This window comes from Silurus meridionalis, chromosome 10 (assembly GCF_014805685.1).
Source record: "Silurus meridionalis isolate SWU-2019-XX chromosome 10, ASM1480568v1, whole genome shotgun sequence".
In the NCBI taxonomy this organism is placed as follows: domain Eukaryota; kingdom Metazoa; phylum Chordata; class Actinopteri; order Siluriformes; family Siluridae; genus Silurus; species Silurus meridionalis.
Window position 1 is genome coordinate 8,937,059 of NC_060893.1, and position 17,956 is coordinate 8,955,014.

The following is a 17,956-nucleotide window of genomic DNA, read 5'->3' on the forward strand; positions in this document are numbered from 1 at the left end:
ATTTGAGTTACTATATCCTTCCTGGTAGCTTCGATCTGGTCATTTCCTCTTCTTCTGTAATCAACAAGTTGTTAAAGGTCAAAAAACTGCTTAGCAGTTTCTGGAATATTCAAAATAGTCATTCTGGCACCAAAAAGCACACCACATGAAAAATGGACCTTATTCTTTTGCATTCCAAAGCTGCCATTTGATTGGGTAGTTAGATAGATACATGGATGTACACATGTCCCTAATAAAGTGGATAGGGAGTGTATGTGGAACAATAAAATAAAAAAAATATATATTTTTTTCATGGAATCTATAACAGAAAAAAATATGTATTTTTTTTCATGGAATCTATAACACCACTATAAGACCAGGTTTGCACACAGCACTGGGGAAGCAGGTCAAAACCATTTCACTATAACTGCAGTTTGTAGGACTGTAGAAAAAAGAAATTTTTTGTCAGTAAACAAAAGCCTTTAAAAAGACAAAAAGGAAGTATTTTGTCTCACCTGATTACTTGTCAGATTGGCCTTTAGTTAAACTAGGTTTATTGAGAGATAATCATATTTATATGTAGTCTCAGACATGATATAGCATTTACTGTGTTTCTATTTCAAATAACATGAATGATCATGTTATATTTACTGCAAGGGTTAATCACCTGTGCTTACCAACACCTTCAAGTCAAGTCAGGTCAAGTTTATTTCTATAGCGCTTTTCACAAAAGACATTGTCTCGAAGCAGCTTTAGAGAATTGAACAGTTAAGGTAAATGGTGTATTTATCCCTGATGAGCAGCCATGGTAACTGTGGCAAGGAAAACCTCCCTTAGATGTTATGAGGAAGAAACCTTGAGAGGAACCAGACTCAAAAGGGGAACCCACTCTTATATGGGTGATATCAACCTTCAATTTCAGCTCCCTTCTTCATCCCTAAATCATTTATTTTTTTCTCTTGAAAGGTCCTCTTTTACATTTTTTATTTTACTATGGTCTTTGTGACAGATTGTAACAGATGGTGATTGCATATATTTGTTTCTTTGTTCCTTTCTTTGTCACTGTGTTGTGCATGCTGCAAAGACAAGAGCTATGTGGATGTATAAAGAGAGAAAATCAGAAGAGAGAGCGAGAGAGAGCGAGAGAGGGAGCATGACGAAGGAGGCTACGCCTCACACCTCCCCTCCCATCCCTGTCTGCCGCGCCAGACAGCATTGCACCGGCTGCTGTGTAGGCTGAATGGAGGCTCAGGCAGACTCCAGTGCTGCAGGTAAGAGACACCCTTTTTTGTCCTAACACCGCCTGGCATGATGCTGTGCTGACACAATAAATGGAAAAGCGTCAATGGACTGGAAAGGCTCTTACACATACAGTCTTTGTCTTTTTGTGCTTTAATCACGTAAGACAGACAGGCAGAGAAAGCCAGCATTCAGTCAGCTTCAGTCCAGTAGCAGGGGCAGCTGGTGTTCATGCTTATAAGGTGATTCCTTATACAGGACAAATACAGGCTTTAATAGCATTATTAAAAAAAATGCAGGGCTGCATAGAATTTGACATTGACATATTTATCATGTCAGTTATATATATATATATATATATATATATATATATATATATATATATATATATATATATATATATACACACACACACACACGCACACACGCTATAAATATAACTGTATGGTTTAGATACAGAAATAGATGCTTTGTAAAATTGATAATGGCCGACTTTGCTGTATCCCACTTTGTGTGTGGGCTGTGTGAGAGGGTAATGCATTATAATGAGAGATTTAGGGTAGGGAAAGGATGCCCTGCACACTGCAGAGAAATGAAGTAATCATAGTAACACACTGTTTGGTCAAATTCCTGCCTTACACATGAAGTATATGTAGTTCCTTTTTCAGGCAGCATACAAAAAAAAAAAGAGTCCCTTGTAAAAAATGGATCTGTTTCCCCTCGTAAGTGAAGTAATGCTCTAATGAAACAGAACACCTGTCTGTTGTGGTATCTGCCCCAAAGCAATCAATAGACAGCGGTCAATTGCCTCACCTCGTTGTGAAACAGATGTAGATCATGTTTCTTTAATTCTGCCTTTTCAGAACAAGTGTAGCCATTCACTACATGAATGTTACAGACAATGCCCTCAGCCATCAACAAATGGTAATGTTCGGCTCAGTCATTCACAAATAAATATTCATATTAATGTATATTTATTTTCCTCAGAGCCCAACAGACAGAAAGACTTTCAGAAACTTCTCAAGTCATCCAGCTCTGCTAGTCTCACTACTGAGGCGTCTCACAATGCTGCAGGAGAGCAAGTTGGGACCCCTGGGCACCACTGCAGCCAGGTCCTGACCGCAGAGAGACGCCGTAAGTAGGAGTGTCCTACAGAGGACACTGTGATCGCTGCAAACACAAAATTAAACAAAGATGATTCGAACTTAGCACTATCGTGAATGATCCACTGGAAATGCCTTGGATTTTTAAAAAAAATTGAGAATTGATTTATTTTGCTAAATATTTTAATGGAATTATACAACCTTCTAATAAAGTAATATTATCAGTTCCATGATCACAGTTAGTTAGACCAAGCAGAACCAGACCGGATGCTCTTTTTGACTTTAATTTAAATAGCATTATTATAAAACTAATCATTGTTGTTGTTGCATCTCATTGTCCTTCAGAACCCTTGAGCAGCGTGTCCTCTCTAGAGGTTCACTTCGATCTGCTAGACCTGACAGAGCTGACTGACATGTCTGATCAAGAGCTGGGAGAAGTGTTTGCTGATTCAGATGAGGAGAATCACAATGAATTGCCAGCAAGTGAGTAGCAATTTCACGTCACACATGAAATGGGATGTTTAGATAGCACTTTGATTATTCCATTTATGTTGACATGTTTGTGAATTTTATGACAATCTATCCAAGTAAAATACAAATGTTATTGTTTGGAAATTATTTTGACACTAACCCAGTCTCGAAAATGCATTCATTTAGTTTTTGAATATTTTGTTTCACAACACAATCAGTATATTGAGATCACAGTTACCCTACCTGTATAGCTGAGGTTACACCTACTCTTTTTATTTGTATAGTACAAAGAAAATGAGTTGACAAAAAGACAGGAGGCAGAGCTGGTGGTGGCAGAGTTGAAGATGCTTTGATTTTCATTGGGAGTGACGACGATGGACAGGATTTCTAATGAGTTTATTAGAGGGACTGCGCATGTTGGACGTTTTGGAGACAAGCTGAGAGAGGTGCGATTGAGATCATGTGCAGAGGAGGGACATGGGGTATATTGGTAGAAGAATGCTAAAGATGGAGCCGCCAGGAAAAAGGAAAAGTGGAAGGCCAAGATAGAGGTTTATGGATGTGGTGATGGAAGACATGCAGGTGGTTAATTTGAAAGAGGCAGATGTGGTGGACAGGGGGGGTGTGGAGATGAATGATCTGCTGTGGTGACCCCCTAACAGGAAAAGCTCAAAGTAGAAGTAGTAGTACAGAGAAGATGTGAAGAAAGGGGTTAAAACTAGACAAAATATTATTGTGTAAGACATTTATTTCAGTTGTATGATACAAGTTTTCTTGGGCCGATTTTGTTCTGATAAGAACAGTGATTCTTGGATGACCTCTTTTCAGGCTTTAACTTATGAGCCATACAGTAATTTGAATATTTGGATCAGGCGTGCTGGAATCAGGGAAAATGAAACCGTGGAACTGTAACGTTTACAATGCTTCAGGTTGAGAAAAAAAGAAAACCTCAAATCTCTGTAGATCTCTGGCCTAAGTTGGACACGCCTGGGAAGATTCATCGGCCCAGAGATAAAATCCAGCACATAGATAATAACAATAGAATAACTTGAAACATGTGATCTGTTGGTTTGTTCGTCCTTCAGATCATCAGCCACCATTGCCTCGTTTCCCTCATGGCGGTTACGTCCGATCACCCTCCTGGACCCGGGGGTGCAAAGGGGAGCAGCAACCCAGAGACAGGAAACATCACAGCGACTCGGAGAACACCGAGCCTTTGCTAAAGATCGAGCGTTCCCAATCTCAGCAGCCCTGAGCCACGACCAGCTACGTGGGCTCAGAGAGGACACGCCGTCCTTGTCTGGGGGATGAAGATTCCTTCCCAAGGAAGTGATGAAGGGATCTCTGAAAGGACACAGAGACTCCTGCTCAAGATACAGCGATCCTTCTGCCTAAATAAGGCAACTTGAGCCAATATATAACATGGAATTATGATAAAGGTTGTGGGCTCTAATGGAAATACAAAATTTCTCCTTTAACCAGCAAAAAGTGGGAAATGTATCAATGATACAGTAATCCTGTTTTCAGCATAGCTATGTGATGAACTGGAAGCATGACCTCATGAAGCTTTCTGGCATGTACAGTGTCTGCAAGGATCATTTTAATGGAGAAGAACTAATCTAAGAAGTTGTGGGAAATTGATGCTTTAATGAGTCAGGCAATTCATCAACAACAAGTGGGACAAAAAAAAAACCTCACATGCTTTATCATACACATAGACTAGCTCCTGAATTATATAAAAGGCGAGATGTATATATAATTAGGAAGAGAAACCAGGCTTTATGTCTACATGTAAAAGCAATTCTCTTTTTCATCCCAATATTCCCACTCGATTTTTGAGTCGTAATTTGAAAAAATTCCAATTTGAAAGATTAAATGAACAACATGCCATTCAAATGTGTGAAAATGTTTTACTTCATTGATTTCTTAAACAGTATCGCAATTACAGGTCATTACAGGGTTCAAATGTTACGCATGTTTAAAACAGGGTACAACATTCTACACAAAGAAACGATGACAGGTAAAACATTCAGTCCAACCTAAATGAATAAAATGTCAAGAAAATAAAGAGCCTCAAACACGGTGCATGTTGTTACTTTATATGTGAATTTAAATTCAGTCGGAAAGCATGTAGAGTTGTTTTTAACATTTATATATCAATGAGTGACAAATCAAAGGAAAAAACAAAAGTGGGTGTGAGGTACTTTGAATGAGACTCCAGTCCAATGCATCCCACAATGCACACATGTATTCACACGAGAACCTCAGTGTAACATGATGCAAGCACTATGCAATGTCATGCATTTTTATTTGCTTGCTGGCAGCTGTAATGAGATTTATTTCAGGTGTGCCTAATACTGCGCTGCAGATCCTAAAATGACTGGAAAAGCAGAGTACCATCAACAATGAGATAATAACAATACAAATATTCAAAATGCTTCTTATATTGAAAACAAGGTTAACAGTAGATTATTGATTAGAGTATAGTGGGCAATTTCAAATAGCACCAGTATGTTTAACAAAATACTTTAAAAATGATGTTTTATATTTTTAGGCTATTATGATTATTATGAAAAAACTACAGGGGAGCACCCCATCATTAAGTTACGTTAAACTGAGCTTCAGTACTTTAATTTGACTTTATATAGAAATGGACATCATGGTTACGATGATGATTATACAGTTCATCCTGCACTACAATTATTTGAAAATATTTACAATTATATTTAAAAAATGTAAGATGGATTCCTTAACTGCTTGGTTAAAGGATTTACTGTGTTAAGTATCAATGACTAAAATAATATATTCTATGTAGATGTTTTGATCACCTTTCCATTAAATTAATGGCATATAAATTATATAATGTGCATCGGATACAGGATATTGGGTTATTGAGTGTTTGTTTTTTTAATTGTTGAAACATTTTGAAATATGATTTTCAGCTTTTGAACAGGATCATTATAGGTTTAATGATTTGTGTCCCTTTGTGCTGCTGTACTTACACTGGAATTCAGAAACTATAATCCCAGCATGGATTTTGTATTTACACTAAAATGTTGACAAGCCTGCAAGACACCACATATTCTAGTGTCCAGCTCGGAAAACTGAGGGTGTAATAAATCAATCTAGCAGTGGCCTAGCTTTGCTGACAGTGTGGCTTGGTTTTGGCCATAAATGGGATACTAGGCCAAACTGTAACCACATGAGTATTTATTTCAAGACTCTTAACAGAGCTACAGGGAAAAAGTGTGTTAATAGAAATCACAGAATAAAGTAATGGGTAATAATTACATGAAAGTGGCATTCAAGTAGCCATAAATACACAATATGGAGATATGTTTGTGGAAACCTGACCATAAGATTTGTATGTACTTTATGAACATCCCCTTCCAAATTTAGTACCAATTTGCTCTTATAATAACCTCGACTCTTCTTAAAAGATGTTCCAGTAGATGTTGGAGTGTGCTTGTGGGAATTTATGCTTATTAAACCACAAGCGTGTTGGTAAAATCAGGCACTGATGTAGGGTGAGGAGACCTGGGGTGCAGTCAACGTTCCATTTCATCTCAAATGTTCAGTAAGATTGATGTCAGAGCTCTACTGTATAGCAGGCCACTCAAGATCTTCCACTTCCACCCATGTAAACAATCTATTCATGGAAATCGTTTTGTGCTTAAGGGCACTATGCTGGAACAGGTTTTGGGTTTCCTAGTACAAGTGAAGAGAAAATGTAATGCTACCACATTTAAAGACATACTATACAATAGTTTTGGGGGAAAAACACTGAAAAGGTCAGGTGTGCCAATACTTGCCACAGTGATTCACACAGTAAGGTTTAGGTTTTTTTTTTTTTTTTAGGTTAGATCATACGAGTGCCTTTTAGGTGTCAGTCCAATGTAATCCATAATGACTAGTGTCATCCAAAGTATAGAATATAAAATCTTCAAAATATAATTTTCACTAACAGTCTTACAAGGTTTTAATTTCCAAATAAATGAGCAAAAATACACAACTTTTATAATTGCTAAAAAGCTTCAGGAAGGTGGCATAAGCATGAATAATCAGTGTTTTAAAATACAGAAACTGAATAAAAAAAAAAACATTTTGTGAACCCATATTTTTGACATCCATGACAGACCATGAAGCAATAGAACACTTCACTTGAATGGAAGTGTTCTGGAGAAATTAGGCTGTTTAATTTAATAATTACAATATACAGGTTTGTCAAAATGAGGATTTCAGATCACTCTTTAAATGATATAAATACACAGCATCATCTCTTCTCTTCCCCTTTTATAAAGAGGATTTACAAAAACCTTTTACTTTAAACATTTCAGTCTATCAGCTAGCTTCTAAAACTTGTGATATAAAAAAAAAAAAAAAAAAAAAAAAGGTGAGGTAATTTATTCAACATAAAAAAAAGGAAAAAAAAAAGAAAATGAAAATGGTGTGAAGAGGTCAGCATATGATTTTCTATGCCTTGATTTCTGCGTCTACTGATGATTAAGGCATTTCAAATGTTAATACAAGCTGCTCATTAACATTTTACAAAAGCTGAAATGTAGCCATGTCACAACATCTCTCATCATCACAGAAAAAAAAAATATCCTCAGAGGGATTATCCTAAAATGAGTGTAGCCGGATACGAGAGGAGAATTCATGGTCTCATTCAAGTTTTAAGCTGCCTGCTTCTTTTGGGAGATTTCATCATCATCCAGGTTCTTCTCCTTTTCTTGGTTCCAGTCCTTTAGTCCCTCAGGTAGGCTTGTGTCCTCCTCAAAGCTACCTGTGCCTTCCACAAACTGCTCGTAGGTGGATTTCTCAGCAAACGGCCTGGGACCGAGCAGCTCTATCATATCAGCTTTGTGCAGCACCTCTTTTTCCAGGAGACGTTTTCCCACCTGGACCAACACACACACACACAAAACCACATGACTCTACCTGGTCACCTGAATAAATTACAAATCAACACTCTGGAGTAACCATCTGCTCTCATTTCACATTAATGCCTGCTAATGAGAGGGTCCTACCTTTTCAACCAGGTCATATTTCTCTTTGATGAGAGTCAGAGTTCTTTGGTAGGCACTGTCCACCAGCTCTCTGACCTCCTTATCGATGAGCTCTGCCGTAGCCTCGCTGTAGGGCTTCTCAAGCATCGTGTCGCCCCGCCGCGGCAGATCAAACGACACCTGGCCCACCTTTTCATTCATCCCAAACTGCACAATCTACGGGACGTGAACATTGAGAAGACCATTGAAAAGCATGAAATCGAATCTACTGCACAAGTAGCTCAAAACACCAGAGATTGACTTCCAGAAGCCGTCGTGTATACCTGAGCGTAGGCCGACTGTGTGACTTTCTTTAGGTCATCCTGAGCACCGGTGGTAATTTTGCCAAAGAAAACCTGCTCAGCCACTCGGCCACCCAGCATCATGCACATCCTGTCAAACAGCTGCTCCTGAGTGTACAGGTACTGCTCTTTAGGGAGGTACTGCGCAAAGCCCAGACCTTTCCCACGTGGAATAATAGAAACCTGACAAAAACCAGTACAAGCAAAACTTTTCAATAACTTTCTTGAGTGAATGTGCATGACCGAGCTACACGGTGCTCTTTTCATACTTTTAAAAAAAAAAAAAAAAAAAAACTTACATAAAAATAAATCTTCCACCTGAACTATATTTACATACACATTTATATACACAGATCAGGCTCAACATTATGAACACAGGTGAAGTGAATAACATTGATTATCTCTTCATCATGTTAGTGGGTGGGATTTATTAGGCAGCAGGTGAACAATTTGTCCTCGCGGTTGACGTGTTATAAGCAGGAAAAAAGGGCAAGCGTAAGGATTCGTGCGAGTTTGACGAGGGCCAAAGTGTGAAGGCTAGACGACTGGGTCGGAGCATCTCCAAAACTGCAGCTTTCGTGGGCTGTTCCTGGTCTGCAGTGGTCAGTATCTATCAAAATGGCTCAAGGAAGGAACATTGGTAAACCGGAGACAGGGTCATGGGCAGTTAAGACTCATTGATGCTTGTGATAAGTTTACAATGTGTTTGAGGCATTAAACACTTATAGGTATAGGAACATTATATTAGCTTCTAAAAACAAATGAATAGGAGCTTTTTTGACTTTTCAGTGACGTCCAATATTAAAGATTTAGTAAAAGGAAAAAAAGTAGTAGAGAGAAAATGTTGCACTCAGAAGTTTTAGAAGGCAATGAAGATGTGCTATGGACTAAGATGCTAGATGACTAGTGTCACGCTTCACGTTCTCAACCATCATGTTAGTTTAATAAACCACTAACCAAGGTGAAAATAGACAGTCAATTCTAAACAATAACAGAAAATTCTTCAATTTTATAAACATCCCATGGTAATGATGAAGATAAATAAGGGTGGATTTCCTTTGCAAATGTACGCGGTGGTATTAGAAAGTTTCGAGACTAGCTCTGTTTACAAGAAAGTACTTGATTTATGTACATTTACACTCCATCAACTTCAAAATAGTCCCCTTGCACAGCAATATAGTGCTCCCAGTGTTCCTGCCACTTGAAATAAGTCTTCTTTTCGAAGCACAATTCATGCCTGATTTCCATGATGGTGTCAAAATGGCGACCTTTGAGTTGGATCTTCATCTTTGGTAAGAGGGCGAAGTCCACAGGAGAGTAAAGTGGGTGACAGAAGTAAGATTGTGTTGTTTCCGTGAGGACAAGGGTGCTCCTTGTGACTGTGCGTGCAGCCTTGTGCTGAACAATTTTGATACCTCGTACTACAGGTCTGTACTTCAATTCTGTCTGTATATTTACCTTGAGCAGTGGGTCTGCGTGCTTGAGGAACCAGCCCACTATAGCATGTCCAGCCTCATGATAAGCCACCGTCTTCTTCTCAGTTGGTTGCAAGACTTGCGTCTTTTTCTCGAGACCTGAACAAAGCGAACACAAAAATGTATTCTCTATGGATAGTGGGAGAAAAATGCAACAACATTGTTCTAAAAAATGTTTTATAGGCCACCGATTGTAGGATTTGTGCCAGCACAGATGCAGCAAACAACAAGAGTAAAAATCAGGGTTTATGGAAGCTTGCTGATTTCATAGCTCACCTCCGATCACTCGGTCAATGGCCTGTTCGAAGTGTTTGGTATTGACAGATTCACTGAGATATCTGGCAGCAATTAGGGCGGCTTCGTTACACACGTTTGCAATGTCGGCTCCTGAGAGGAGAGAACAGAAACACACCGTAATCCTCTATACCGTAATCATCGATACATCGCAAGCCATTCTAGCCTTAATATAAAAGGTTTACAGGCTGAAAGTCCACAGTTAGAAAACACATTTGATCCTATTTGCTGTCTAAGAACAAAAAACATTTGAGTAAAAAGAAATGCTGCTTGAGTCAGAACATTATAAATTTGTTTTAATTGAAATATAAATGTTATATAAAGCAATCTTTACAAAAAAAAAAAAAAATTGTCTCTATAAGGAGAAGAAATTATTTTACAATTATGTGTTTAAACACCTACTTTAAATAACGTTTATATCAATACCTAAGATTATATACAGTTCATTATTTGTTAATATTTTCAGTGCAATATTTTACAAAATGTTTCTTATTATGTCATCACATATAACTTATTTCCCCAGTCACCTGTGAAACCAGGGGTGGAAGCAGCCATTTTCCTCGCCAGGGCATCTGAGTCGAGTTTTGGGTCCAGTTTTAGGGGCCTCAGGTGAACCTTATAAATAGAGGCTCTGCCTTTTATATCAGGAGGACCTAAAAGATTTACACAAATAAAATGTTTTTGATACTAATTGACCTACATGTGAATTTACTACAAATGTTACAAACTTTGAATGCTGTGGAACAAAAACACATTTAAAAGAGTAAGAAGATCATAGACAGACCTACATATATCTGCCTGTCAAATCTCCCAGGCCGCATCAGAGCAGGGTCCAGGACATCTGGCCGATTTGTACCAGCCAAGACCACAACATTCGTACTGCTGTTAAAACCTGGTGGTAAGACATAAATGACAAATTCTCAGGAAAAAGAAATGCAAGTGTTAGGTTAGAAAGAAAAAAAAAATCTTAATTCATGTTCTATAAAATAGTGTGTGCATCTTGTGGAGTAAAATAGAAAAAAATATAAGCGGGTAAAAAAAGATAAACAAAAAACAAAAAACATCTAAAGGAGAGGATCATTTAAAGGAGAAAATCATTATTAGAGTTCTAGTGATAGATTAAAGACAATACTAAAGAAATTAAACGTGGATATATTTTAGAGTAGTCAATGTGTAGCTTATATACAGTACAATGGTTGCTGAAATTTGAGGGGTGTTTGTGTGTGTGGTCATACATGCGCGCACGCACGCACACACACACACACACACACACACACACACACACACACACACACACACACGTATATATACACAAATATATACAGTGGTGTAAAAAGGTGATTTCTTATTTTTTTGCATGTTGCATGTCACACACTAATGTTTCAGATGTGCAATTATTAAATGAAGGTTTTTAATAATTAAGGAAAAACAAAATCCCAACTGCATGGCCCTGTGTGTAAAAGTGTTTGTTCCCTAAACCTAATAACTGGTTGGGCCATCCTTAGCAGCAACAACTGCAATCAAGCGTTTGTGATAACTTGCAATGAGTCTGTTACAGCGCTGTGGAGAAGTTTTGGTCACTCATCTATGCAGAATTGTTGTAATTCGCCCACATTGGACTGTTTTCGAGCATAAACCGCCTTTTTAAGATCATGCCACAGCATCTCAATAAGATTCAGGTCAGGACTTTGACTAGGCCACTCAGCCATTCAGAGGTGGACTTGCTGGTGTGTTTTGGATCATTGTTGCTTCAGCTTGAGGTCACGAACAGATGGCCGGACATTCTCCTCCTTATTTTACTGTAGGTATGATGGGTTTTTTTTTCTGAAATGCGATGTTAATTTTACGGCAGGCTTAATAGAACACACACCTTCCAAAATGTTCAACTTTTGTCTCATCAGTCTTTTCCCAAAACTCGTCAGTATTTTCCCAAAAGTCTTGGGGATCATCAAGATGTTTTCTGCCACTCCTGGGAAGGTTCTCCACTGTTCCATGTTTTTGCCATTTATGAATAATGGCTCTCACTGTGGTTCGCTGGAGTTCCAAAGCTTTAGAAATGGCTTTATAACCTTTTCCAGACTGATAGATCTTAATTTCTTTCTAAATTTCTTTGGATCTTGGCATGCTGTCTAGCTCTAGATCTTTTGGACTACTTTACTTTGTCAGGAAGGTCCTATTTAAGAGATTTCTTTCACACAGGGCCATTAGTTTTCCCTCAATAATAAAAACCTTCATAATATATACACACATATACTGACTTTCTAATACAGTGGAACCCGGTAATGTCGCCGGCGTAGGGGTGTGACAAAAAGCGTTGAGATAACCGATTATTGAGATAAACGAAAACCAATATGGCGGCAATATATTAACGTGCTTGAAATTTCTTTATATACATGATGTGTGTTAATAAATGAGGATGTGCATGCACGTGTTTTTGGAGGTTTTTTTACACAACAGCGTTGCCGCGATTTGTTTGATGAAGGCATGCTATAAAAATGTACATACATGTTTGTTCACACCAAAAGGCATATGTACACCAACTAACAGCAGAGATTTACCAGTATACAATATAAACCACCGTCGATTCTCGATACGAACCTTTATTATATTCTCCAACATTGCAAAAACAAAGATCGCTCACAAAATCAAAAAAAAAAAACGTGCGGGGTGTAGTTCGTTTTTACAAAAAGCTAACCAGTGTCAACATTAAATTCTCGAGTCACTTCACTCTGACACACAGCTCTAAAAAGTATCCTACAACTGTAGCATCTGTAAGGCTTGATTTTTCCGCCACTTCCACGAGTACTACTGCGGCTGCACAGTGCCATCTCACTACCGTATTTTCGCGTATATAAGATGCACCCTGGGTGAGGGGTATGTACAACTTTCTATAAGACGCGTCATATATACGCGAAAATACGGTAGTGAGATGGTGACGTGGCAAAAGCCGGCGATTGGTCATGCGGATCGAGATAACCGACGTTAAGTAGCAAATTTGCCCCCCCTTGTGCTCGAGATATTAGGGTTCGTCGACATAAAAGAATCGACATAACTGATGAGAAAATGCTAAGACAAAGCAAGAATTTGGCGGTTCCACTTTAAAAACGTCGACTTAATAGGGTTGGCAAGTTAACCGAGGTCGAGATAAGTGGGTTCGACTGTAATTGGTTGCTCTATACATACCATCCATTTCAACAAGCAGCTGATTGAGAGTGTTCTCCTGCTCACTCTGACCACCAAAGTTTCCTCCACCTCTCTTCCTGCCAACCGCATCAATCTCATCTATGAACAGGATGCATGGAGCGTTCTTCCTTGCCATAGCAAACATGTCCCTTACCTGAAAGAAACCAGTGTAACAAATGAAATTCTTTGTTATTTTTTAATCATTCCTTAAGATAAAGACAGTAAAGTCAGTAATTGTGTTTCTAAATATTCCATGATGCAAATGACATCTACCAGAAATAAAGTAAAACACATTCATGGCTGACACAAAACTCTTTTAGTCACCAACTCACTCTGGCTGGACCAACCCCCACAAACATCTCAAGGAATTCGGAGCCATTGACAGTAATAAAGGGGACATTGGCTTCTCCGGCAGTGGCTTTGGCCAGTAGAGTCTTGCCTGTTCCTGGAGGTCCTGACAGAACAGCTCCCTTAAAATACACAAGCATAAACTTACTAAATCGTATTCTTGCATACAAAACATACTTTGCATAAAGTTAGAAAAGACCTTATATACCTTAGGGATCTTAGCACCCAAGTCCTGGTACTGTTGTGGGTTCTTCAGAAAGTTGACAAATTCAAGGATCTCCAGTTTTGCCTCCTCACACCCAGCAACATCTTTAAACTTTACATCTATATTGTCCTTCATCATCTTGGCAGGGGATTCGCTCATACCAAAAAGCCCACGCCCCTTTCCACCAACTCCACCTCCACCCATTGATGCTCGTCGTAGAGTGAAGAGCAGAAAACCAATCAGCAGCAATGTAGGAATGATGTTCTTAATAAAAGACCTGGAGGGTGATAGACACCTGTGAAATTGCTTTGTTTTGTCTTGATTTCTTCATTTTGGTATTATAGGTGACAGGAAGTAGTCATACAATATTAGTACCGTAATTTCCAGGCTATAAAGCGCACCCGTATATAAGCCGCACCCACTGAATTTGACAAATATTTTTATTTTGAACATAAATAAGCCGCAGACAGAGTCTGTTACACGGTGTAACGGGTGAAATATGTTGTGGCTCCTTTAAGAGCAGAGCGGCATTTTGGGAATCGCCTGCCGCCGCATTTTTCCGGTATTACTGCATGTGTGCAAGACCGAGGAATATGTCCTTATTATTTTCTGATGCTGATTTCTAAGTTTCTTTGACTAACCCGAAACGCTGTTGCCAAGAAAAATAAAAAAGCACGAGTTTTGGAAACCTGTCTGAGCTTATATGATTTCTGTTGCAACTGGAGTTAGTGAGCTCTCCCTTAACCCAGACTCAACGCGTTACTACGGCTTGTATCTAAACAGTAGCCTACCAAGAAAGTCATTGTTCACTGTCTTCCTCCCTTTCACAACTATTTCTTTAAGCTTTTCTTTTGGCATCGTCGTGCGTTTAAAAAAAACTTTTTTTCTCCCGATGCCGTGCAGCTCAGAACACAGGTGAGGTGCGTTTTTTCGTTTCCGTTCGGAAATTTCTTTGGTCTAATGTTATGGGGTTCAGTTTTTTGGCTTGAAGTTTGTGAAACAGGGAAAAACCCAGGAAAAATTCATAAATAAGCCGCCTTCGTTGTTTAAGCCACGGGGTTCAAAACATGGAAAAAAAATAGTGGCTTATAGTCCGAAAAATATGGTACTCGTAATCTAAAGCAAATGATAAAACATTTAGTCTCATTGACAAACAGAAGGCTACCATACATTGTGCTGGGTCTCACAAATAGACTCTTACCCGTCAATCTTTGATCGGTACACCACTGCCACTCTGTTCGAAGGCTCCAGTCCCAATTCATTGTGAGCTGCCTCTAGATTTCTCTCAAAAGTGTCTACACTACCAATGTTGAACCATACATAGTTCTGAAAAAGGGAAAGCAACTTAACATCATAGTAACAACAACATTCAATAAATGATTTCTTAATACATCAATTACACTGTTTACATATAATGATAATAATAATAAAAAAAAAAGGTTAAAGGTTAAAAGATGCAGCTTACTCCATCTGAAGCATCGACTCCTGGGACTAGGACGACCTTTACAAACCGCTTGTTAATGACCTCCAAATGATCAACCTGTACAGTATTAGAGAAGAGAAAGGAGAAAAAAAAAAAGATTCAGCATGTGACTTCAGATTGCAAAAACAAAAATTTCAAAAATGTTTTGTTCTACAAAATAACATCTTTCTCACTAGTCCTCTGGCCAGGTAGCGATGGACAAATTCTTTCCAAGTAGTCTCGATTCCTGGATCACGGAGGAACAAGTAAAGCAGGGCAGATGCAATACCCGCTACTGTGACCAGCACGTAACGGAATTCATTATCATCCCAAGGTATATCACCCTGACAAACAAACAGAAAATTAATAAATGTAAGCTATTCAATTTCATGAGTATTCAGTGGCTGTCAAAAGTTTGGAAAAACTTAAGTCTTTGATCATTAATGAAACTCATTCATGTTCCTACTGGACTTGAACAGTGTATTTTGGTGAATTATTGAGCTGAAAGCAGCTCATCAGAAAAGAGTGTAGCTACAGAGCTAAACATGTAAAACAAAAACAAAACAAAAAAAAAAGTAGGTTCACAGATCCTTTAGTGAAATGTGTATTTTCCCCCCTCATTTTGTACATTTGTGTTGATGAATTTTGTTGATGACATTTTTGTCAGAATTAGTGACCTGAAGCACCATTAGGAGACAGAACAAGCATCACCATTACTACTCATTAATGAGATGGGAATCCATTCTGACTTCTTCTGGTTAAAACATTATTATACAGAAAGCACTAAACTGTGAATTTCAGTGTTTTTTCCCTCATGACTAGATAAGCTGTGAGAATGGTTTTCCAAATCTACTGTACAAAAGACAGATATTAACCTGTTGTAATCTGCTTTTCCAATCTCTCTTGCCTCCTTTCTTTCCGCCTCCTCCTCCTGCACTCGACTGGCGTCCAGGCCCACCTGGTTGTCCATTTGAGACAAGGACAGGACATTAATGTAACCCTATTGTACACACAGTACACCTTTACTCCTCTGTATTACAGCATGTCTGATGACTGGCTCACTTTTAGAAGTGTCTTCTGTATACAGTATTGATGTAGACCAAGGCTTATTTAAAGTCCATAGAGGCTTCAGGTCATTCACAGTCAGCTTCTGAAAGAGATCCAGATGTTTAGATGATGGAGAGGTGAGAGCAGGAGGGGTTTAAGGGGGGAAACAACAACAACACAGGGCAAATCCATGCCGAGTCATCGTGACCATGTCAAACTGAGTCTATCACAGGGTTCACACGTGTTTCTAAAAACAGTAACACAATTCGTTTTTTCACAACTGCTTCTATTAGGGCAGTGATACATATTAAAGAACACGTGGTCTTACCCTGTGAGGGTGGACATGTAAGCGGGCTGATGACAGTTTTCCGAGAGTGCCGGTGAGGAAAGAGCGCTGTAAAGTCCTTCTCAGTCCGAAGCGGAGAGGAGCAGCAGCCGCTGAGAGCAAGCCGACCATCAGAGTCATTCTCCTGCCTCCACCTCCACCATCGGCCTCACCTCAAACCCTATTAAAAAAACACCGGCTCAACAACCACCGGCTCAAACTCACTCACTTGCCCACTAGCAACCATGCTACCCGCTTTCCTAACACAAGCAAGGAATGTCAAACAGCAGAAGGACCTTTTAGGTGCCCATCAAAATTGCCTGAACATATTTGTTAATAAACCAAATAAAATATTAAAAACAGATTTTTAACACGTATCGAATTTTTGTTAGTGACTAAAAGATATGTACAATAAAATGTATTCTCGGATAAGCCTAATTGAAAGCTTGCACGTCCAATGAGCACAACGTTGGTCGATTCGAAGGTCCTTCAGTAAAGTTCAGTCTCAATTCACTCCTCCTCACTTCCACTTGAAACCCTGCCTCTGTTCACTGAGTCACAAACTGTAGGCTGAAATCAGGCTGAAAAAGGCGATGCTAAAAGGCTTTTATGCTAGCTCATAAAATCTGTTTTTTATATAACAATGTGATTGTGACACGGACATAACCCAGTGTCCCCAGTCTTACAGGAGGATAAGAATCCTGTGACGTGTTAACTAGATGATGAAACCTGAATGAGAGTTACATACGGGCGGTGGATGACTGAGAGAGGAAGATTGAAAGATGTGGAAATGTACAATTAATACACCTTTTTTTTCACCTTTCAGAATAAGGAGTTCAATGAAGAAGAAACTGAAGAACAACATATGTGCCATTCAAGAATTTAGTTTTGTTTGGGCATGATACAAATCTAACAGTTGTGTTACAGAAAAACTAATGTCAGTGTTTTAAATACACTTTGTGCAGACGTAACATTGATCATATTAAAATTATACAAATGATATGCTGATTAAAGTGTTGAATTATATAATCAATGTATGTTAGTGACTAAAATTGCTGCTGTATTTTGTCCAAAAGTTCTAAAGGAACTCTACCTGAAGCACAATACTGTTTTCACTACCATGCACTCTCACACTGTATGTCCAAGACATGTCATTTACTCTGTATCCCTATTTAATACTTGTACTGTCTTGTATTGTCTCACATTGTCTATATTGTCTTGTTTAGCCTGTTTTGTCTTGTATAGTCCAAGCTAAGTGTGTTATTTATGTCTGTACTTTTGAACCAAATTCCTTGTGTGGCAACACACTTTCCAATAAATCTGGTTCTAAATTGCATGTAACGAAATATCCTCAGATAAAAAATAATTAATGTCTGCACATCCCCTGTTGGTCGCACATCTTTGGAAGAACCATGTATACGTTTAGTCTTTTGCAGAATTTCCTGAAGTTAAACATTACAAGTAATTAAATTGAA

General features: G+C 38.6%; 2 protein-coding genes across 4 annotated transcripts; one reads left to right on the forward strand and one right to left on the reverse strand.

Annotated features, from left to right (window-relative positions):
* Nucleotides 1-1,172: 1,172 nt before the first annotated feature.
* Nucleotides 1,173-4,688, forward strand: dbndd1 (dysbindin domain containing 1). The gene is made up of 4 exons (XM_046860001.1): nucleotides 1,173-1,250; nucleotides 2,206-2,352; nucleotides 2,667-2,804; nucleotides 3,878-4,688. Exons 1-4 carry the CDS (start codon nucleotides 1,220-1,222, stop codon nucleotides 4,045-4,047), a joined length of 486 nt encoding a protein of 161 aa, XP_046715957.1. The 5' UTR covers nucleotides 1,173-1,219; the 3' UTR covers nucleotides 4,048-4,688.
* Nucleotides 4,689-6,743: 2,055 nt separating this feature from the next.
* Nucleotides 6,744-17,027, reverse strand: afg3l1 (AFG3-like AAA ATPase 1). Of its 3 annotated transcripts, XM_046859999.1 has the most exons (17): nucleotides 16,892-17,027; nucleotides 16,485-16,662; nucleotides 16,172-16,259; nucleotides 15,985-16,067; nucleotides 15,304-15,453; nucleotides 15,113-15,187; nucleotides 14,849-14,973; nucleotides 13,651-13,924; nucleotides 13,427-13,564; nucleotides 13,095-13,248; nucleotides 10,696-10,803; nucleotides 10,439-10,564; nucleotides 9,894-10,004; nucleotides 9,601-9,716; nucleotides 8,125-8,325; nucleotides 7,823-8,017; nucleotides 6,744-7,693 (listed from the first exon to the last, which is right to left on the reverse strand). In XM_046859999.1, the coding sequence occupies exons 2-17, from the start codon at nucleotides 16,620-16,622 to the stop codon at nucleotides 7,469-7,471; spliced, it is 2,307 nt and encodes a 768-aa protein (XP_046715955.1). In that variant the 5' UTR covers nucleotides 16,623-16,662; nucleotides 16,892-17,027; the 3' UTR covers nucleotides 6,744-7,468. The 3 variants fall into 3 exon arrangements, with proteins under 3 accessions (XP_046715955.1, XP_046715956.1, XP_046715953.1); XM_046860000.1 differs by lacking the exon at nucleotides 16,892-17,027 and having other exon boundaries at nucleotides 16,172-16,256; nucleotides 16,485-16,765; XM_046859997.1 differs by lacking the exon at nucleotides 16,892-17,027 and having other exon boundaries at nucleotides 16,485-16,765.
* Between the last annotated feature and the right edge of the window lie 929 nt (nucleotides 17,028-17,956).